Source organism: Heterodontus francisci, chromosome 17 (assembly GCF_036365525.1).
Source record: "Heterodontus francisci isolate sHetFra1 chromosome 17, sHetFra1.hap1, whole genome shotgun sequence".
In the NCBI taxonomy this organism is placed as follows: Eukaryota; Metazoa; Chordata; class Chondrichthyes; order Heterodontiformes; family Heterodontidae; genus Heterodontus; species Heterodontus francisci.
In genome coordinates this window covers 2,134,285-2,160,635 of record NC_090387.1, presented here as the reverse complement: position 1 = coordinate 2,160,635, position 26,351 = coordinate 2,134,285, and the positions used below count along the sequence as shown (strand labels likewise).

The window sequence follows — 26,351 nt, the reverse complement described above, 5'->3', positions numbered from 1 at the left end:
ACGCTGACACAGTGTCTATCGCACACACGCTGACACAGTGTCTATCGCACACACGCTGACACCGTGTCTATCGCACACACGCTGACACCGTGTCTATCGCACACACGCTGACACAATGTCTATCGCACACATGCTGACACAGTGTCTAAGGCACACACGCTGACACCGTGTCTATGGCACACACGCTGACACCGTGTCTATCGCACACGCTGACACCGTGTCTATCGCACACACGCTGACACAGTGTCTATCGCACAAACGCTGACACCGTGTCTATCGCACACATGCTGACACCGTGTCTATCGCACACACGCTGACACCGTGTCTATCGCACACACGCTGACACCGTGTCTATCGCACACACTCTGACACCTTGTCTATGGCACACACGCTGACACAGTGTCGATCGCACACACGCTGACACCGTGTCTATCACACACACGCTGACACAGTGTCTATCGCACAAACGCTGACACAGTGTCTATCGCACAAACGCTGACACAGTGTCTATCGCACACATGCTGACACAGTGTCTATCGCACAAGCTGACACTGTGTCTATCGCACAAGCTGACACTATGTCTATCGTACACACAATGACACAGTGTCTATCGCACACACAATGACACAGTGTCTATCGCACACACAATGACACGATGTCTATCGCACACACACTGACACCGTGTCTATCGCACAAATGCTGACACTATGTCTATCGTACACACAAGTGTCTATCGCACACACGCTGACACCGTGTCTATCGCACACACGCTGACACCGTGTCTATCGCACACACGCTGACACCGTGTCTATCGCACACACGCTGACACCGTGTCTATCGCACACACGCTGACACCGTGTCTATCGCACACACGCTGACACAATGTCTATCGCACACATGCTGACACAGTGTCTAAGGCACACACGCTGACACCGTGTCTATGGCACACACGCTGACACCGTGTCTATCGCACACACGCTGACACCGTGTCTATCGCACACACGCTGACACAGTGTCTATCGCACAAACGCTGACACCGTGTCTATCGCACACATGCTGACACCGTGTCTATCGCACACACGCTGACACCGTGTCTATCGCACACACGCTGACACCGTGTCTATCGCACACACTCTGACACCTTGTCTATGGCACACACGCTGACACAGTGTCTATCGCACACACGCTGACACCGTGTCTATCGCACAACTGCTGACACTATGTCTATCATACACACAAGTGTCTATCGCACACACGCTGACACCGTGTCTATCGCACAAAATGACACAGTGTCTATCGCACACACGCTGACACAGTGTCTATCGCACACACGCTGACACCGTGTCTATCGCACACACGCTGACACAGTGTCTATCGCACAAACGCTGACAGTGTCTATCGCACAAACGCTGACACAGTGTCTATCGCACACACTTTGACACAGTGTCAATCGCACACACGCTGACACAGTGTCTATCGCACAAACGCTGACACAGTGTCTATCGCACACACGCTGACACAGTGTCTATCGCACAAGCTGACACTATGTCTATCGTACACACAATGACACAGTGTCTATCGCACACACAATGACACAGTGTCTATCGCACACACAATGACACTATGTCTATCGCACACACACTGACACCGTGTCTATCGCTAAATGCTGACACTATGTCTATCGTACACACAAGTGTCTATCGCACACACGCTGACACCGTGTCTATCGCACAAAATGACACAGTGTCTATCGCACACACGCTGACACAGTGTCTATCGCACACACGCTGACACAGTGTCTATCGCACACACGCTGACACAGTGTCTATCGCACACACACTGACACAGTGTCTATCGCACACACTTTGACACAGTGTCAATCGCACACACGCTGACACAGTGTCTATCGCACAAACGCTGACACAGTGTCTATCGCACAAACGCTGACTCAATGTCTATCGCACACACAATGACAGTGTCTATCGCACAAACGCTGACACAGTGTCTATCGCACACACACTGACACAGTGTCTATCGCACACACGCTGACACAGTGTCTATGGCACAAACGCTGACACAGTGTCTATCGCACAAACGCTGACACAGTGTCTATCGCACAAACGCTGACACAGTGTCTATCGCACACACACTGACACAGTGTCTATCGCACACACACTGACACCGTGTCTATCGCACAAACGCTGACACAGTGTCTATCGCACACACAATGACACAGTGTCTATCGCACAAACGCTGACACAGAGTCTATCGCACAAACGCTGACACAGTTTCTATCGCACAAACGCTGACACAGTGTCTATCGCACACACACTGACACCGTGTCTATCGCACAAACGCTGACACAGTGTCTATCGCACACACAATGACACCGTGTCTATCGCACACACACTGACACAGTGTCTATCGCACACACACTGACACCGTGCCTATCGCACACACGCTGACACAGTGTCTATCGCACACACAATGACACAGTGTCTATCGCACACACAATGACACAGTGTCTATCGCACAAACGCTGACACAGTGTCTATCGCACACACACTGACACAGTGTCTATCGCACACACACTGACACCGTGTCTATCGCACACACAATGACACAGTGTCTATCGCACAAACGCTGACACTGTGTCTATCGCACAAACGCTGACACAGTGTCTATCGCACACACGCTGACACAGTGTCTATCGCACAAACGCTGACACAGTGTCTATCGCACACACGCTGACACAGTGTCTATCGCACAAACGCTGACACAGTGTCTATCGCACACGCTGACACAGTGTCTATCGCACACACAATGACACAGTGTCTATCGCACACACAATGACACCGTGTCTATCGCACACACACTGACACCGTGTCTATCGCACACACAATGACACCGTGTCTCTCGCACACACACTGACACCGTGTCTCTCGCACACACACTGACACCGTGTCTCTCGCACACACACTGACACCGTGTCTCTCGCACACACACTGACACCGTGTCTATCGCACACACAATGACACCGTGTCTCTCGCACACACAGTGACACCGTGTCTCTCGCACACACACTGACACCGTGTCTACGGCACACAATGACACCGTGTCTATCGCACACACAATGACACCGTGTCTCTCGCACACACACTGACTCCGTGTCTATCGCACACACACTGACACCGTGTCTACGGCACACAATGACACCGTGTCTATCGCACACACAATGACACCGTGTCTCTCGCACACACACTGACACCATGTCTCTCGCACACACTGACACCGTGTCTATCACACACACACTGACACCGTGTCTCTCGCACACACACTGACACCGTGTCTATCACACACCATGACAGCATGTCTATCGCACACACAATGACACTGTGTCTCTCACACACCATGACAGCATGTCTATCGCACACACAATGACACTGTGTCTATCGCACACACACTGACACCGTGTCTATCACACACACACTGACACCGTGTCTCTCGCACACACACTGACACCGTGTCTATCACACACCATGACAGCATGTCTATCGCACACACAATGACACTGTGTCTCTCGCACACACTGACACCGTGTCTCTCGCACACACTGACACCGTATCTCTCGCACACACACTGACACCGTGTCTCTCGCACACACACTGACACCGTGTCTCTCGCACACACACTGACACAGTGTCTATCGCACACACACTGACACCGTGTCTATCGCACACCATGACAGCATGTCTATCGCACACACAATGACACCGTGTCTATCGCACACACGCTGACACAGTGTCTATCGCACACACGCTGACACAGTGTCTATCGCACACACGCTGACACCGTGTCTATCGCACACACGCTGACACAGTGTCTATCGCACAAACGCTGACACAGTGTCTATCGCACACACTTTGACACAGTGTCAATCGCACACACGCTGACACAGTGTCTATCGCACAAACGCTGACACAGTGTCTATCGCACACACGCTGACACAGTGTCTATCGCACAAACGCTGACACAGTGTCTATCGCACACACGCTGACACAGTGTCTATCGCACAAACGCTGACACAGTGTCTATCGCACACACGCTGACACAGTGTCTATCGCACAAGCTGACACTATGTCTATCGTACACACAATGACACAGTGTCTATCGCACACACAATGACACTATGTCTATCGCACACACACTGACACCGTGTCTATCGCACAAATGCTGACACTATGTCTATCGTACACACAAGTGTCTATCGCACACACGCTGACACCGTGTCTATCGCACAAAATGACACAGTGTCTATCGCACACACGCTGACACCGTGTCTATCGCACACACGCTGACACAGTGTCTATCGCACACACGCTGACACAGTGTCTATCGCACACACGCTGACACAGTGTCTATCGCACAAACGCTGACACAGTGTCTATCGCACACACTTTGACACAGAGTCAATCGCACACACGCTGACACAGTGTCTATCGCACAAACGCTGACACAGTGTCTATCGCACAAACGCTGACACAGTGTCTATCGCACACACGCTGACACAGTGTCTATCGCACACACACTGACACAGTGTCTATCGCACACAAAATGACACAGTGTCTATCGCACAAACGCTGACACAGTGTCTATCGCACACACACTGACACAGTGTCTATCGCACACACACTGACACAGTGTCTATCGCACACACGCTGACACAGTGTCTATCGCACAAACGCTGACACAGTGTCTATCGCACAAACGCTGTCACAGTGTCTATCGCACACACGCTGACACAGTGTCTATCGCACACACGCTGACACAGTGTCTATCGCACAAACGCTGACACAGTGTCTATCGCACAAACGCTGACACAGTGTCTATCGCACAAACGCTGACACAGTGTCTATCGCACACACGCTGGCACAGTGTCTATCGCACACACACTGACACCGTGTCTATCGCACAAACGCTGACACAGTGTCTATCGCACACACACTGACACAGTGTCTATCGCACACACAATGACAGTGTCTATCGCACAAACGCTGACACAGTGTCTATCGCACACACACTGACACAGTGTCTATCGCACACACGCTAACACAGTGTCTACGGCACAAACGCTGACACAGTGTCTATCGCACAAACGCTGACACCGTGTCTATCGCACACACACTGACACAGTGTCTATCGCACACACACTGACACCGTGTCTATCGCACAAACGCTGACACAGTGCCTATCGCACACACGCTGACACAGTGTCTATCGCACACACAATGACACAGTGTCTATCGCACAAACGCTGACACAGTGTCTATCGCACACACGCTGACACCGTGTCTATCGCACACACGCTGACACCGTGTCTATCGCACAAACGCTGACACCGTGTCTATCGCACAAACGCTGACACAGTGTCTATCGCACACACGCTGACACAGTGTCTATCGCACACACGCTGACACAGTGTCTATCGCACACACGCTGACAGTGTCTATCGCACACACGCTGACACAGTGTCTATCGCACAAACGCTGACACAGTGTCTATCGCACACACGCTGACACAGTGTCTATCGCACACACGCTGACACAGTGTCTCTCGCACACACGCTGACACCGTGTCTATCGCACCAACGCTGACACAGTGTCTATCGCACACACGCTGACACAGTGTCTATCGCACACAAAATGACACAGTGTCTATTGCACAAACGCTGACACAGTGTCTATCGCACAAACGCTGACACAGTGTCTATCGCACACAAAATGACACAGTGTCTATCGCACACAAAATGACACAGTGTCTATCGCACACACACTGACACAGTGTCTATCGCACAAACGCTGTCACAGTGTCTATCGCACAAACGCTGTCACAGTGTCTATCGCACACACGCTGACACAGTGTCTATCGCACACACGCTGACACAGTGTCTATCGCACACACGCTGACACAGTGTCTATCGCACACACGCTGACACAGTGTCTATCGCACAAACGCTGACACAGTGTCTATCGCACAAACGCTGACAGTGTCTATCGCACACACGCTGACACAGTGTCTATCGCGCACACACTGACACCGTGTCTATCGCACAAACGCTGACACCGTGTCTCTCGCACACACACTGACACCGTTTCTCTCGCACACACTGACACCGTGTCTCTCGCACACACTGACACCGTGTCTCTCGCACACACACTGACACAGTGTCTATCGCACACACACTGACACAGTGTCTATCGCACACACACTGACACCGTGTCTCTCGCACACACACTGACACCGTGTCTCTCGCACACACTGACACCGTGTCTCTCGCACACACACTGACACCGTGTCTCTCGCACACACTGACACCGTGTCTATCGCACACACACTGACACCGTGTCTCTCGCACACACTGACACCGTGTCTATCACGCACACACGCTGACACCGTGTCTCTCGCACACACTGACACCGTGTCTATCACACACACTGACACCGTGTCTATCACACACACTGACACCGTGTCTATCACACACACACTGACACCGTGTCTCTCGCACACACTGACACCGTGTCTCTCGCACACACTGACACCGTGTCTGTCACACACACACTGACACCGTGTCTCTCGCACACACTGACACCGTGTCTATCGCACAAGCTGACACTATGTCTATCGTACACACAATGACACAGTGTCTATCGCACACACACTGACACCGTGTCTATCGCACACACACTGACACCGTGTCTCTCGCACACAATGACACCGTGTCTATCACACACACACTGACACCGTGTCTCTCGCACACACTGACACCGTGTCTATCGCACACACACTGACACCGTGTCTCTCGCACACACACTGACACCGTGTCTCTCGCACACACTGACACCGTGTCTATCACACACACACTGACACCGTGTCTCTCGCACACACTGACACCGTGTCTCTCGCACACACACTGACACCTTGTCTATCGCACACACACTGACACCGTGTCTCTCGCACACACTGACACCGTGTCTCTCGCACACACACTGACACAGTGTCTCTCGCTCACACACTGACACAGTGTCTCTCGCACACACACTGACACAGTGTCTCTCGCACACACACTGACACCGTGTCTCTCGCACACACTGACACCGTGTCTCTCGCACACACACTGACAGAGTGTCTATCGCACACAATGACACCGTGTCTATCGCACACACACTGACACCGTGTCTATCACACACACACTGACACCGTGTCTCTCGCACACACACTGACACCGTGTCTCTCGCACACACTGACACCGTGTCTATCACACACCATGACAGCATGTCTATCGCACACACAATGACACTGTGTCTATCGCACACACACTGACACCGTGTCTCTCGCACACACTGACACCGTGTCTATCACACACACACTGACACCGTGTCTATCACACACACACTGACACCGTGTCTATCGCACACACTGACACCGTGTCTCTCGCACACACTGACACCGTGTCTATCGCGCACACACACTGACACCGTGTCTCTCGCACACACTGACACCGTGTCTATCACACACACTGACACCGTGTCTCTCGCACACACTGACACCGTGTCTCTCGCACACACTGACACCGTGTCTCTCGCACACACTGACACCGTGTCTATCGCACACACAATGACACTGTGTCTATCGCACACACACTGACACTGTGTCTATCGCACACACTGACACCGTGTCTATCACACACACACTGACACCGTGTCTCTCGCACACACTGATACCGTGTCTCTCGCACACACTGACACCGTGTCTATCACACACACTGACACCGTGTCTATCACACACACTGACACCGTGTCTCTCGCACACACACTGACACAGTGTCTCTCGCACACACTGACACCGTGTCTATCACACACCATGACAGCATGTCTATCGCACTCACAATGACACTGTGTCTATCGCACACACACTGACACCGTGTCTCTCGCACACACGGACACCGTGTCTCTCGCACACACACTGACACCGTGTCTCTCGCACACACACTGACACCGTGTCTCTCGCACACACACTGACACAGTGTCTCTCGCACACACAATGACACAGTGTCTATCGCACACACGCTGACACAGTGTCTATCGCACAAACGCTGACACAGTGTCTATCGCACACACACTGACACCGTGTCTCTCGCACACACTAACACCGTGTCTATCGCACACACACTGACACCGTGTCTATCGCACACCATGACAGCATGTCTATCGCACTCACAATGACACTGTGTCTATCGCACACACACTGACACCGTGTCTCTCGCACACACTGACACCGTGTCTATCACACACCATGACAGCATGTCTATCGCACTCACAATGACACTGTGTCTATCGCACACACACTGACACCGTGTCTCTCGCACACACTGACACCGTGTCTCTCGCACACACTGACACCGTGTCTCTCGCACACACACTGACACAGTGTCTCTCGCACACACACTGACACCATGTCTCTCGCACACACACTGACACAGTGTCTCTCGCACACACGCTGACACCGTGTCTATCACACACCATGACAGCATGTATATCGCACACACAATGACACTGTGTCTATCGCACAAACGCTGACACAGTGTCTATCGCACAAACGCTGACATAGTGTCTATCGCACACACGCTGACACCGTGTCTGTCGCACACACGCTGACACAGTGTCTATCGCACAAACGCTGACACAGTGTCTATCGCACACACGCTGACACAGTGTCTATCGCACACACGCTGACAGTGTCGATCGCACAAACGCTGACACAGTGTCTATCGCACAAACGCTGACACCGTGCTATCGCACACACGCTGACACAGTGTCTATCGCACAAACGCTGACACAGTGTCTATCGCACAAACGCTGACACCGTGTCTATCGCACACACGTTGACACAGTGTCTATCGCACACACGCTGACACAGTGTCTATCGTACACACTGACACAGTGTCTATCGCACAAACGCTGACACCGTGTCTATCACACACACGCTGACACAGTGTCTCTCGCACACACGCTGACACAGTGTCTATCGCACACACGCTGACACAGTGTCTATCGCACACACGCTGACACAGTGTCTATCGCACACACGCTGACACCGTGTCTATCGCACACACGCTGACACCGTGTCTATCGCACACACGCTGACACAATGTCTATCGCACACATGCTGACACAGTGTCTAAGGCACACACGCTGACACCGTGTCTATGGCACACACGCTAACACCGTGTCTATCGCACACACGCTGACACCGTGTCTATCGCACACACGCTGACACAGTGTCTATCGCACAAACGCTGACACCGTGTCTATCGCACACATGCTGACACCGTGTCTATCGCACACACGCTGACACCGTGTCTATCGCACACACGCTGACACCGTGTCTATCGCACACACTCTGACACCTTGTCTATGGCACACACGCTGACACAGTGTCGATCGCACACACGCTGACACCGTGTCTATCACACACACGCTGACACAGTGTCTATCGCACAAACGCTGACACAGTGTCTATCGCACAAACGCTGACACAGTGTCTATCGCACACACGCTGACACAGTGTCTATCGCACAAGCTGACACTATGTCTATCGTACACACAATGACACAGTGTCTATCGCACACACAATGACACAGTGTCTATCGCACACACAATGACACTATGTCTATCGCACACACACTGACACCGTGTCTATCGCACAAATGCTGACACTATGTCTATCGTACACACAAGTGTCTATCGCACACACGCTGACACCGTGTCTATCGCACACACGCTGACACCGTGTCTATCGCACACACGCTGACACCGTGTCTATCGCACACACGCTGACACCGTGTCTATCGCACACACGCTGACACCGTGTCTATCGCACACACGCTGACACCGTGTCTATCGCACACACGCTGACACAATGTCTATCGCACACATGCTGACACAGTGTCTAAGGCACACACGCTGACACCGTGTCTATGGCACACACGCTGACACCGTGTCTATCGCACACACGCTGACACCGTGTCTATCGCACACACGCTGACACAGTGTCTATCGCACAAACGCTGACACCGTGTCTATCGCACACATGCTGACACCGTGTCTATCGCACACACGCTGACACCGTGTCTATCGCACACACGCTGACACCGTGTCTATCGCACACACTCTGACACCTTGTCTATGGCACACACGCTGACACAGTGTCTATCGCACACACGCTGACACCGTGTCTATCGCACAACTGCTGACACTATGTCTATCGTACACACAAGTGTCTATCGCACAGACGCTGACACCGTGTCTATCGCACAAAATGACACAGTGTCTATCGCACACACGCTGACACAGTGTCTATCGCACACACGCTGACACCGTGTCTATCGCACACACGCTGACACAGTGTCTATCGCACAAACGCTGACAGTGTCTATCGCACAAACGCTGACACAGTGTCTATCGCACACACTTTGACACAGTGTCAATCGCACACACGCTGACACAGTGTCTATCGCACAAACGCTGACACAGTGTCTATCGCACACACGCTGACACAGTGTCTATCGCACAAGCTGACACTATGTCTATCGTACACACAATGACACAGTGTCTATCGCACACACAATGACACAGTGTCTATCGCACACACAATGACACTATGTCTATCGCACACACACTGACACCGTGTCTATCGCTAAATGCTGACACTATGTCTATCGTACACACAAGTGTCTATCGCACACACGCTGACACCGTGTCTATCGCACAAAATGACACAGTGTCTATCGCACACACGCTGACACAGTGTCTATCGCACACACGCTGACACAGTGTCTATCGCACACACACTGACACAGTGTCTATCGCACACACTTTGACACAGTGTCAATCGCACACACGCTGACACAGTGTCTATCGCACAAACGCTGACACAGTGTCTATCGCACAAACGCTGACACAATGTCTATCGCACACACAATGACAGTGTCTATCGCACAAACGCTGACACAGTGTCTATCGCACACACACTGACACAGTGTCTATCGCACACACGCTGACACAGTGTCTATGGCACAAACGCTGACACAGTGTCTATGGCACAAACGCTGACACAGTGTCTATCGCACAAACGCTGACACAGTGTCTATCGCACAAACGCTGACACAGTGTCTATCGCACACACACTGACACAGTGTCTATCGCACACACACTGACACCGTGTCTATCGCACAAACGCTGACACAGTGTCTATCGCACACACAATGACACAGTGTCTATCGCACAAACGCTGACACAGTGTCTATCGCACAAACGATGACACAGTGTCTATCGCACAAACGCTGACAGTGTCTATCGCACACACACTGACACCGTGTCTATCGCACAAACGCTGACACAGTGTCTATCGCACACACAATGACACCGTGTCTATCGCACACACACTGACACAGTGTCTATCGCACACACACTGACACCGTGCCTATCGCACACACGCTGACACAGTGTCTATCGCACACACAATGACACAGTGTCTATCGCAAACACAATGACACAGTGTCTATCGCACAAACGCTGACACAGTGTCTATCGCACACACACTGACACAGTGTCTATCGCACACACACTGACACCGTGTCTATCGCACACACAATGACACAGTGTCTATCGCACAAACGCTGACACTGTGTCTATCGCACAAACGCTGACACAGTGTCTATCGTACACACGCTGACACAGTGTCTATCGCACAAACGCTGACACAGTGTCTATCGCACACACGCTGACACAGTGTCTATCGCACAAACGCTGACACAGTGTCTATCGCACACGCTGACACAGTGTCTATCGCACACACAATGACACAGTGTCTATCGCACACACAATGACACCGTGTCTATCGCACACACAGACACCGTGTCTATCGCACACACAATGACACCGTGTCTCTCGCACACACACTGACACCGTGTCTCTCGCACACACACTGACACCGTGTCTCTCGCACACACACTGACACCGTGTCTCTCGCACACACACTGACACCGTGTCTCTCGCACACACAATGACACCGTGTCTCTCGCACACACACTGACACCGTGTCTCTCGCACACACACTGACACCGTGTCTACGGCACACAATGACACCGTGTCTATCGCACACACAATGACACCGTGTCTCTCGCACACACACTGACACCGTGTCTATCGCACACACACTGACACCGTGTCTACGGCACACAATGACACCGTGTCTATCGCACACACAATGACACCGTGTCTCTCGCACACACACTGACACCATGTCTCTCGCACACACTGACACCGTGTCTATCACACACACACTGACACCGTGTCTATCACACACACACTGACACCGTGTCTATCACACACACACTGACACCGTGTCTCTCGCACACACACTGACACCGTGTCTATCACACACCATGACAGCATGTCTATCGCACACACAATGACACTGTGTCTCTCACACACCATGACAGCATGTCTATCGCACACACAATGACACTGTGTCTATCGCACACACACTGACACCGTGTCTATCACACACACACTGACACCGTGTCTCTCGCACACACACTGACACCGTGTCTATCACACACCATGACAGCATGTCTATCGCACACACAATGACACCGTGTCTCTCGCACACACTGACACCGTGTCTCTCGCACACACTGACACCGTATCTCTCGCACACACACTGACACCGTGTCTCTCGCACACACACTGACACCGTGTCTCTCGCACACACACTGACACCGTGTCTATCGCACACACACTGACACCGTGTCTATCGCACACCATGACAGCATGTCTATCGCACACACAATGACACCGTGTCTATCGCACACACGCTGACACAGTGTCTATCGCACACACGCTGACACAGTGTCTATCGCACACACGCTGACACCGTGTCTATCGCACACACGCTGACACAGTGTCTATCGCACAAACGCTGACACAGTGTCTATCGCAAACACTTTGACACAGTGTCAATCGCACACACGCTGACACAGTGTCTATCGCACAAACGCTGACACAGTGTCTATCGCACACACGCTGACACAGTGTCTATCGCACAAACGCTGACACAGTGTCTATCGCACACACGCTGACACAGTGTCTATCGCACAAGCTGACACTATGTCTATCGTACACACAATGACACAGTGTCTATCGCACACACAATGACACTATGTCTATCGCACACACACTGACACCGTGTCTATCGCACAAATGCTGACACTATGTCTATCGTACACACAAGTGTCTATCGCACACACGCTGACACCGTGTCTATCGCACAAAATGACACAGTGTCTGTCGCACACACGCTGACACCGTGTCTATCGCACACACGCTGACACAGTGTCTATCGCACACACGCTGACACAGTGTCTATCGCACACACGCTGACACAGTGTCTATCGCACAAACGCTGACACAGTGTCTATCGCACACACTTTGACACAGAGTCAATCGCACACACGCTGACACAGTGTCTATCGCACAAACGCTGACACAGTGTCTATCGCACAAACGCTGACACAGTGTCTATCGCACACACGCTGACACAGTGTCTATCGCACACACACTGACACAGTGTCTATCGCACACAAAATGACACAGTGTCTATCGCACAAACGCTGACACAGTGTCTATCGCACACACACTGACACAGTGTCTATCGCACACACACTGACACAGTGTCTATCGCACACACGCTGACACAGTGTCTATCGCACAAACGCTGACACAGTGTCTATCGCACAAACGCTGTCACAGTGTCTATCGCACACACGCTGACACAGTGTCTATCGCACACACGCTGACACAGTGTCTATCGCACAAACGCTGACACAGTGTCTATCGCACACACGCTGGCACAGTGTCTATCGCACACACACTGACACCGTGTCTATCGCACAAACGCTGACACAGTGTCTATCGCACACACACTGACACAGTGTCTATCGCACACACAATGACAGTGTCTATCGCACAAACGCTGACACAGTGTCTATCGCACACACACTGACACAGTGTCTATCGCACACACGCTAACACAGTGTCTACGGCACAAACGCTGACACAGTGTCTATCGCACAAACGCTGACACCGTGTCTATCGCACACACACTGACACAGTGTCTATCGCACACACACTGACACCGTGTCTATCGCACAAACGCTGACACAGTGCCTATCGCACACACGCTGACACAGTGTCTATCGCACACACAATGACACAGTGTCTATCGCACAAACGCTGACACAGTGTCTATCGCACACACGCTGACACCGTGTCTATCGCACACACGCTGACACCGTGTCTATCGCACAAACGCTGACACCGTGTCTATCGCACAAACGCTGACACAGTGTCTATCGCACACACGCTGACACAGTGTCTATCGCACACACGCTGACACAGTGTCTATCGCACACACGCTGACACAGTGTCTATCGCACACACGCTGACACAGTGTCTATCGCACAAACGCTGACACAGTGTCTATCGCACACACGCTGACACAGTGTCTATCGCACACACGCTGACACAGTGTCTCTCGCACACACGCTGACACCGTGTCTATCGCACCAACGCTGACACAGTGTCTATCGCACACACGCTGACACAGTGTCTATCGCACACAAAATGACACAGTGTCTATCGCACAAACGCTGACACAGTGTCTATCGCACAAACGCTGACACAGTGTCTATCGCACACAAAATGACACAGTGTCTATCGCACACAAAATGACACAGTGTCTATCGCACACAAAATGACACAGTGTCTATCGCACAAACGCTGTCACAGTGTCTATCGCACAAACGCTGTCACAGTGTCTATCGCACACACGCTGACACAGTGTCTATCGCACACACGCTGACACAGTGTCTATCGCACAAACGCTGACACAGTGTCTATCGCACAAACGCTGACAGTGTCTATCGCACACACGCTGACACAGTGTCTATCGCGCACACACTGACACCGTGTCTATCGCACAAACGCTGACACCGTGTCTCTCGCACACACACTGACACTGTTTCTCTCGCACACACTGACACCGTGTCTCTCGCACACACTGACACCGTGTCTCTCGCACACACACTGACACAGTGTCTATCGCACACACACTGACACAGTGTCTATCGCACACACACTGACACCGTGTCTCTCGCACACACACTGACACCGTGTCTCTCGCACACACTGACACCGTGTCTCTCGCACACACACTGACACCGTGTCTCTCGCACACACTGACACCGTGTCTATCGCACACACACTGACACCGTGTCTCTCGCACACACTGACACCGTGTCTATCACGCACACACACTGACACCGTGTCTCTCGCACACACTGACACCGTGTCTATCACACACACTGACACCGTGTCTATCACACACACTGACACCGTGTCTATCACACACACACTGACACCGTGTCTCTCGCACACACTGACACCGTGTCTCTCGCACACACTGACACCGTGTCTGTCACACACACACTGACACCGTGTCTCTCGCACACACTGACACCGTGTCTATCGCACAAACGCTGACACCGTGTCTATCGCACAAACGCTGACACAGTGTCTATCGCACACACGCTGACACAGTGTCTATCGCACACACGCTGACACAGTGTCTATCGCACACACGCTGACACAGTGTCTATCGCACAAACGCTGACACAGTGTCTATCGCACACACGCTGACACAGTGTCTATCGCACACACGCTGACACAGTGTCTCTCGCACACACGCTGACACCGTGTCTATCGCACCAACGCTGACACAGTGTCTATCGCACACACGCTGACACAGTGTCTATCGCACACAAAATGACACAGTGTCTATCGCACAAACGCTGACACAGTGTCTATCGCACAAACGCTGACACAGTGTCTATCGCACACAAAATGACACAGTGTCTATCGCACACAAAATGACACAGTGTCTATCGCACACAAAATGACACAGTGTCTATCGCACAAACGCTGTCACAGTGTCTATCGCACAAACGCTGTCACAGTGTCTATCGCACACACGCTGACACAGTGTCTATCGCACACACGCTGACACAGTGTCTATCGCACAAACGCTGACACAGTGTCTATCGCACAAACGCTGACAGTGTCTATCGCACACACGCTGACACAGTGTCTATCGCGCACACACTGACACCGTGTCTATCGCACAAACGCTGACACCGTGTCTCTCGCACACACACTGACACCGTTTCTCTCGCACACACTGACACCGTGTCTCTCGCACACACTGACACCGTGTCTCTCGCACACACACTGACACAGTGTCTATCGCACACACACTGACACAGTGTCTATCGCACACACACTGACACCGTGTCTCTCGCACACACACTGACACCGTGTCTCTCGCACACACTGACACCGTGTCTCTCGCACACACACTGACACCGTGTCTCTCGCACACACTGACACCGTGTCTATCGCACACACACTGACACCGTGTCTCTCGCACACACTGACACCGTGTCTATCACGCACACACACTGACACCGTGTCTCTCGCACACACTGACACCGTGTCTATCACACACACTGACACCGTGTCTATCACACACACACTGACACCGTGTCTCTCGCACACACTGACACCGTGTCTCTCGCACACACTGACACAACGTGTCTGTCACACACACACTGACACCTTGTCTCTCGCACACACTGACACCGTGTCTCTCGCACACACAATGACACTGTGTCTATCGCACACACACTGACACTGTGTCTATCGCACACACTGACACCGTGTCTATCACACACACACTGACACCGTGTCTCTCGCACACACTGACACCGTGTCTATCACACACACACTGACACCGTGTCTCTCGCACACACACTGACACCGTGTCTCTCGCACACACACTGACACCGTGTCTCTCGCACACACACTGACACCGTGTCTATCACACACCATGACAGCATGTCTATCGCACACACAATGACACAGTGTCTATCGCACACACGCTGACACAGTGTCTATCGCACAAACGCTGACACAGTGTCTATCGCACAAACGCTGACACAGTGTCTATCGCACACACACTGACACCGTGTCTATCGCACACACAATGACACCGTGTCTCTCGCACACACAATGACACCGTGTCTCTCGCACACACACTGACACCGTGTCTATCGCACACACACTGACACCGTGTCTATCGCACACAATGACACCGTGTCTATCGCACACACACTGACACCGTGTCTCTCGCACACACTGACACCGTGTCTATCACACACACACTGACACCGTGTCTCTCGCACACACACTGACACCGTGTCTCTCGCACACACACTGACACCGTGTCTATCACACACCATGACAGCATGTCCATCGCACACACAATGACACTGTGTCTATCGCACACACACTGACACCGTGTCTCTCGCACACACTCACACTGTGTCTCTCGCACACACACTGACACAGTGTCTCTCGCACACACGCTGACACAGTGTCTATCGCACAAGCTGACACTATGTCTATCGTACACACAATGACACAGTGTCTATCGCACACACACTGACACCGTGTCTATCGCACACACACTGACACCGTGTCTCTCGCACACAATGACACCGTGTCTATCGCACACACACTGACACCGTGTCTCTCGCACACACTGACACCGTGTCTATCACACACACACTGACACCGTGTCTCTCGCACACACTGACACCGTGTCTATCGCACACACACTGACACCGTGTCTATCACACACACACTGACACCGTGTCTCTCGCACACACTGACACCGTGTCTATCACACACACACTGACACCGTGTCTCTCGCACACACTGACACCGTGTCTATCGCACACACACTGACACCGTGTCTCTCGCACACACACTGACACCGTGTCTCTCGCACACACTGACACCGTGTCTATCACACACACACTGACACCATGTCTCTCGCACACACTGACACCGTGTCTCTCGCACACACACTGACACCTTGTCTATCGCACACACACTGACACCGTGTCTCTCGCACACACTGACACCGTGTCTCTCGCACACACACTGACACAGTGTCTCTCGCACACACACTGACACAGTGTCTCTCGCACACACACTGACACCGTGTCTCTCGCACACACTGACACCGTGTCTCTCGCACACACACTGACAGAGTGTCTATCGCACACAATGACACCGTGTCTATCGCACACACACTGACACCGTGTCTATCACACACACACTGACACCGTGTCTCTCGCACACACACTGACACCGTGTCTCTCGCACACACTGACACCGTGTCTATCACACACCATGACAGCATGTCTATCGCACACACAATGACACTGTCTATCGCACACACACTGACACCGTGTCTCTCGCACACACTGACACCGTGTCTATCACACACCATGACAGCATGTCTATCGCACACACAATGACACTGTGTCTATCGCACACACACTGACACCGTGTCTCTCGCACACACTGACACTGTGTCTCTCGCACACACACTGACACAGTGTCTCTCGCACACACACTGACACCGTGTCTCTCGCACACACTGACACCGTGTCTCTCGCACACACTGACACCGTGTCTCTCGCACACACTGACACCGTGTCTCTCGCACACACACTGACACAGTGTCTATCGCACACACACTGACACAGTGTCTATCGCACACACACTGACACCGTGTCTCTCGCACACACTGACACCGTGTCTATCACACACCATGACAGCATGTCTATCGCACACACAATGACACCGTGTCTATCGCACACACACTGACATCGTGTCTATCGCACACAATGACACCGTGTCTATCGCACACCATGACAGCCTGTCTATTGCACACACAATGACACTGTGTCTATCGCACACACTGACACAGTGTCTGTCGCACACACTGACACCGTGTCTATCACACACACACTGACACCGTGTCTCTCGCACACACTGACACCGTGTCTATCGCACACACACTGACACCGTGTCTCTCGCACACACACTGACACCTTGTCTATCGCACACACACTGACACCTTGTCTATCGCACACACACTGACACCGTGTCTCTCGCACACACACTGACACCGTGTCTCTCGCACACACTGACACCGTGTCTGTCACAGACACACTGACACCGTGTCTCTCGCACACACTGACACCGTGTCTATCGCACACACAATGACACTGTGTCTATCGCACACACACTGACACCGTGTCTATCGCACACACTGACACCGTGTCTATCACACACACACTGACACCGTGTCTATCATACACACACTGACACCGTGTCTCTCGCACACACTGACACCATGTCTCTCGCACACACTGACACCGTGTCTATCACACACACACTGACACCGTGTCTCTCGCACACACTGACACCGTGTCTATCACACACCATGACAGCATGTCTATCGCACACACAATGACACTGTGTCTATCGCACACACACTGACACCATTTCTCTCGCACACACTGACACCATTTCTCTCGCACACACTGACACCGTGTCTCTCGCACACACTGACACCGTGTCTCTCGCACACACTGACACCATTTCTCTCGCACACACTGACACCGTGTCTCTCGCACACACTGACACCGTGTCTCTCGCACACACACTGACACCATTTCCCTCGCACAGACACTGACACCATTTCTCTCACATACACACTGACACCGTGTCTCTCGCACACACACTGACACTATATCTCTCACATACACTGACACAGACTGACGCCCAACCCCCCCACCGCCTCCCAGCCCACTCCGTGGACGGGGTGGGGCATGTAATTTCCAGCCTGTGCTTTTCTTACTTTTTTTTATTCCTTCATGTGATGTGGGCGTTGCTGGCAAGACCAGCATTTATTGCCCTAATTGCCCTTGAGAACTGAGTGGCTTGCTAGGCCCTTTCAGAGGGCAGTTAAGAGTCCACCACATTGCTGTGAAGTCACATGTAGGCCAGACCAGGTCAGGACAGGAGATTTCCTTCCCTAAAAGGCATTAGTGGACCAGATGGTTCTTTACAACAATCGATGATAGTTTCATGGCACCATTACTGAGCTTTCAAATCCAGCTTTGAATTAACTAATTGAATTTAAATTCCACCAGCTGCCATGGTGGGATTTGAACCAATGTCCCCAGGGCATTAGCCTGGGCCTCTGGATTACTAATCTATTGATATTACCACTGCGCCACCGCTCTCTCTCTAACACACAGCTCCCCTTGCTCCCCCTCACACACGAATGCATGGGCTGGCTCTTCCTCTCTCTTTCTATCTCACAAGCAGGCTCGCTCTTTCTCTTACTCTCTCTCTCTCCCCCACACATGGACTCACTCCCACACACATATAGGCTTGCTCCCTTCTCACACACATATGGGCTGGCGCTCACACGCACTCAGTTTCAATCTCACACGCCAGCTTGCACTCTCACACACTCAGGTTTGCACTATCATACAAACGCGGATTCACTCGCGCACACTCTTTCCAGCAGGGGTCACCAACCAGCAGCTGAGGTCAGGTTAGAATGTGTTTTCATGCCAACTGATTTTGGACTGACACTTACCATTTCGAGCGTGACCATTTGTGGTGTAGAAACCATTCCGAATGGGGAGCCGACCAGTCAGTAACGCAGCACGGGCTATAGAGGGAGGAGAAACAAGGCAAATACTTCAATAAATTGACATTCATTTTTACAAATAATTACCCCAGAGTTCATCTGAACTCAAGCTGCAAACAGCAATCAATCAATTCAGCAATCCTAAGTGGTTTAAATTAGTAAAGAGACGAGGCATAATCTGAAATACCCCTCATCTCTCACTGTAATACTCTGATATATCCCACACCCCTCAATATAACACTCTGATTAACCCCCCACACCCCTCACTGTAATAAAAACAAAAAGCGCTGGAAATACTCAGCAGGTCTGGCAGCATCTGTGGAGAGAAGCAAAGTTAACGTCTCAGTTCTGTGACCTTTCATCAGCATTGGCAAAGGTTAGAAAAGAATTAGGTTTTAAGCAAGTGAGGGGGAGGGGGAGAGAACAAAGGGGAAGGTGTTTGACAGGGCAGGAGAGGTTAAATAACAAAGTTGTCCTCGGACAAAGGCAAAGAGTGTGTTAATGCTTGTGGTGAAAGACAAAGCATTAGTCCAGAGAGAGTGTTAATAGCAGAATAATGAGCAGCTCTGACTACATGAAAAGCAGGCACATGGTTAAAAAATAAAATATTAAAAAAAAGGCTAATCATGCTCTGAAGTTATTGAACTCAATATTCAGTCCACAAGGCTGTCGAGTGCCTAATCGAAAGATCAGGTACTGCTTCTCGAACTTGTATTGATGTTCACTGGAACACTGGAGCAGGCCAAAGACAGAAATGTGAGCATGAGAGCAGGGTGGGGTGTTGAAATGACCAGCGACCGGAAGTTCGGGGTCATGCTTTCGGACTGAGCGGAGGTGTTCCGCAAAGTGGTCAACCAGTCGCGTTTGGTCTCCCCAGTGTAGAGGAGACCACATTGTGAGCAGCGAATACAGTATACTACATTGAAAGAGGTACAAGAAGATCACTGCTTCACCTGAAAGGAGTGTTTGGGGCCTTGGATAGTGAGGAGAGAGGAGCTAAATGGGCAGGTATTACACCTCCTGCGATTGCATGGGAAGGTGCTGTGGGAAGGGGACGAGGTGTCAGAGGTAATGGAGGAGTGGACCAGAGTGTCGCGGTGGGAACAATCCCTTCAGAATGCTGACAGGGGAGGGGAAGGGAAGATGCGTTTGGTGGTGGCATCACGCTGGAGGTGTCGGAAATGACGGAGGATGATCCTCTGGATGTGGAGGCTGGTGGGGTGGAAAGTGAGGAGAAGGGGAACCCTGTTCTGGGAGGGGAAGGGGTGAGGGTAGAGGTGTGGGAAATGGGCCGGACACGGTTGAGGAAAAAGGAAGACATATCACAAGCGCTGTTGTGGAAGGTAGCATCATCAGAGCAGATGCGTAACCCCTCACTGTAATACCTTGATATACCCAACAGCCCTCACTGTAACACTCCGATATACCCCACACCACTCACTGTAACACTCTGATACAACCCTCATCCCTCACTGTAACACGCTGATATATCCAACACCCCTCACTAGAACACTCTGATATACCTCACACCCCTGAATGTAACATTCTGACATACCCAACACTGTAACATTCTGATATATAACATAGAACGTAGAACAAAATACAGCACAGAAGGAGGCCATTCAGCCCATCATGTCTGTGCTGGCTGACTAATCTATCCACCCAAACTAATGCCACCTTCCAGCACCTGGTCCATAGTCCCGCAGGTTACAGCACTTCAGGTGCATGTCCAGGTACCTTTTACAAGAATTGAGAGTTTCTGCCTCCACAACTGTTCCTGGCAGTGAATTCCACACACCCAACACCCTCTGGGTGAAAAAGCTTCTCCTCATGTCCCCTCTAATCCTTCTACCAATCACCTTAAATCTGTGTCCCCTGGTAACCAACCACCCCACCAGGGGAAACAGGCCCTTTTTGTCTACTCTATCTTTCCTCGTAGCTGCAACCCTCAAGCCCTGGCAACATTCTTGTAAATCTCCTCTGGACTCTCTCCAGAGCAATTATGTCCTTCCTGTAATGTGGTGACCAGAACTCCACGCAATATTCCAGCTGCAGCCTAACCAGCGCTCCAGCATTACATTCCTGTTTTTGTATTCTATACCTCGACAATAAAGGAAAGCATTCCATTTGCCTTCTTCACCACTCTATCTACCTGTCCTGCCACCTTCAGGGACCTGTGGACATGCACTCCAAGGTCTCTCACTTCTACACCTCTCAATATCCTCTTGTTTACTGTATATTCCCTTGCTTTATTGGCCTTCCCCAAATGCATCACCTCACAGGATTGAATTCCATTTGCCACTTTTCCACCCACTCAACCAAACCATTGATATCATTCTGGAGTCCATGACAGCTGGAGTACTGTGTACAGTTCTGGGCACCACACTATAGGAAGGATGTGATTGCACTGGAGAGGGTGCAGAGGAGATTCACCAGGATGTTGCCTGGGCTGGAGCATTTCAGCTATGAAGAGAGACTGGATAGGCTAGGGTTGTTTTCCTTCGAGCAGAGAAGGCTGAGGGGGGACCTGATTGAGGTATACAAAATTATGAGGGGCATTGATAGATTAGATAGGAAGAAACATTTTCCCTTAGCAGAGGTGTCAATAATCAGGGGGCATAGAATTAAGGTAAGGGACAGGAGGTTTAGAGGGGATTTGAGGAAAAATGTTTTCACCCAGAGGGTGGTTGGAATCTGGAACACACTGTCTGAAGGGGTGGTAGAGGCAGGAACCCTCACAACATTTAAGTAGTATTCAGATGAGCACTTGAAACGCCATAGCATACAAGGCTATGAGCCAAGTGCTGGAAAATGGGATTAGAATAGATAGGTGCTTGATGGCCGGCACGGACACAATGGGCCAAAGGGCCTGTTTCTGTGCTGGAAAACTCTATGATTCTATTACTCTCCTCCTCACTATCAACGACACGGCCAATTTTTGTATCATCAGCAAATTTCCCAATCATGCCTCCCATATTTAAGTCCAAATCATTAATATATACCACAAACAGCAAGGGACCCAACACTGAGCCCTGTGGAATGCCACTGGAAACCACTTTCCATTCACAAAAACATCTGTCGACTACTACCCTTTGTTTCCTGTCACTGAACCAATTCTGGATCCAACCTGCCACCTTCCCCTGTATCCCATGGGCTTTCATTTTACTGACCAGTCTGTCATGCGGGACCTTGTCAAATGCCTTACTAAAATCCATGTAAACAACATGCACTGCACTACCCTCATCAAACCTCCTTGTTACTTCCCCAAAAAACTCAATCCAGTTAGTAAGGCCTAACCTTCTCTTAACAAATCCATGCTGACTATCCCTGATTAATCAGTGCCTTTCTAAGAGATAGTTTATCCTGCCCCTCAGAACAGATTCTAACAATTTACCCACCACCGAGGTCAGACTGACTGTCCTATAATATCCTGGCTTATCCCTTGCACCCTTTTTAAACAATGGTACAACTTTCGCAGACCTCCAATTGTCTGGTACCTTGACTGTATCTAGTGAGGATTTGAAGATGATCCTCAGCGCATCCGCTATTTCCTCCCTGGCTTCCTTTAACAGCCTGGGTTTCAAAACATCCGGCCCTGGCGATTTATCCACTTTCAGGGATGTCAGACCCTCTAGTACTTCCTCTCTCATTATGCTTATCGTGTCTACTATTTCACACTCCTCTTTTAATTACATTGTCTGCATCAACCCTTTCCTCTGTGAAGACAGAGACAAAAAACTCATTAAGAACCCTGCCCACATCTTCTGTATCCACGATAAGTTCCCCTGTACATCTCTGATAGGCCCTACCCTTTCCTTAGTTATCCTCTTACACTTAATGTACTGTTAAAACATCTTCGGGTTTTTACTAGATTTTATCTGCCAATAATTTTTCATGTCCTCCCTTTGCTTTTCTAATTTCCTTATTTCCTTCACCCCTGCACTTTCTATACTCCTCTAGGCTTTCGAAAGTATTAAGATATTTGTGATCATCATAAGCTTTCTTTTTTTGCTTTAACTTACCCTGTAAGCTTCGAGATAACCAGGGACCTCTAGATTTGGCAGTACCACCCTTTATCTTTATGGGGACATGCCTACACTGTGCCTGTAGTATCTCGCTCTTGAATGCCTCCCACTGGTTTGCCACAGATTTTCCTTCAAGTAGCTGTATCCAGTCCACCTTCGCCAGGTCACCTCTCAGTTTCATAAAATTTGCCTTCCCCCAATTTAGAACTTTTGCCCCTGTTTTATCTGTCTCCTTTTCCATGATTATGCTAAAGCTAACTGTATTATGGTCACTATCTCCAAAATGGTCACCCACTATTACTTAATTCACTTGCCCAGCTTCATTACCAAAAACTAAATCTAGAATTGCACACCCTCTCATTGGGCTTGTTACGTACTGGCTAAAAAAGTTCTATTGAATGTAGTTCAAGAATTTTGTCCCCTCTGTGCCCTTCACACTGTTTGTATACCAGTCGACATTGGAGTAGTTGAAATCCCCAACCATCACCGCCCTAAAGTTATTGCATTCAGAAATTTGCCTACATATTTGTTCCTCTATCTCCCTCTCACTATTTGGGGGTCTATAGTACACTCCCAGTAATGTGGCTGCCCCCTTTGTATTTCTGAGCTCCACCCATATGGCTTCGTTTGATGATTCATTTAGCACATCATCCCTCCTCAAAGCTGTTATTGATTCCTTAACTAATAATGCTACATCCGACTTTTTTTTATCTCCCTGTCTATCATGCCTGAATACTCTAAATCCAGGGATGCTAAGCTGCTATTTTTGCCCCTCCTTAAGCCAAGTTTCCGTTACAGCAACAATATCGTGTTGCCATGTGTCTATCTCTGATCTCAAATCATCTGCTTTATTTACCATACTCCTTGCATTTCAATAAATACCCTTTAACACTGCAAAATTCCCGTGTTACACACTTTTTAACCTTTTCTTCTACTGTCTTCGAGACTCACTCGTCAATTTTGCTAATTTTCTGCGTCCTTTTCCCTGCCCTGAAATTGTCCTAATTAAGACTACGCTCAGGGCCACAACCCCCTGCCAATCTAGTTTAAAACATACCCAACAGCATTAGCAAACCTTCCTGCAAGGATATTTGTTCCAGTACTGTTCAGGTAAAGACCATCCGGCTTATACACATCCCACCTACCCGAGAACTGGTCCCAATTCCCAAAAAATCTAAAGCCACCCCCACCCCCGCCAACCCCTGCACCATCTCTGCAGCCACGCATTTATCAGCTGTATTTTCCTATTACTAAACTCACTAGAACGTGGCCTTGGGAGTAATCCAGCGATTATTATCCATATTGCCCTGCTTGCTAATCTCTTTGCCCAAATATATCTACACCCCTCACTGTATCACTGATATACCCCACACCCCTCACTGTAAAACTCTCAGATACCCCACACCCCTCACTGTAAAACTCTCATATACCCCACACCCCTCACTGTAAAACTCTCATATACCCCACACCCCTCACTGTAAAACTCTCATATACCCCACACCCCTCACTGGAATACTCTGATATACCCCACACCCCTCACTGTAATACTCTAATATACCCCACACCCCT

At 50.7% G+C, this 26,351-nt stretch overlaps 1 protein-coding gene across 3 annotated transcripts in view; it reads right to left on the bottom strand.

The window, feature by feature from the left end:
• Window positions 1-26,351, bottom strand: part of galns (galactosamine (N-acetyl)-6-sulfatase) — a 216,167-nt gene that overhangs the window by 146,378 nt on the left and 43,438 nt on the right. For all 3 annotated transcript variants that reach the window (XM_068048989.1, XM_068048991.1, XM_068048990.1), the window contains one exon: window positions 20,704-20,778. In XM_068048989.1, the coding sequence (XP_067905090.1) occupies window positions 20,704-20,778 (75 nt within the window). The remainder of the gene's footprint in view (window positions 1-20,703; window positions 20,779-26,351) is intronic.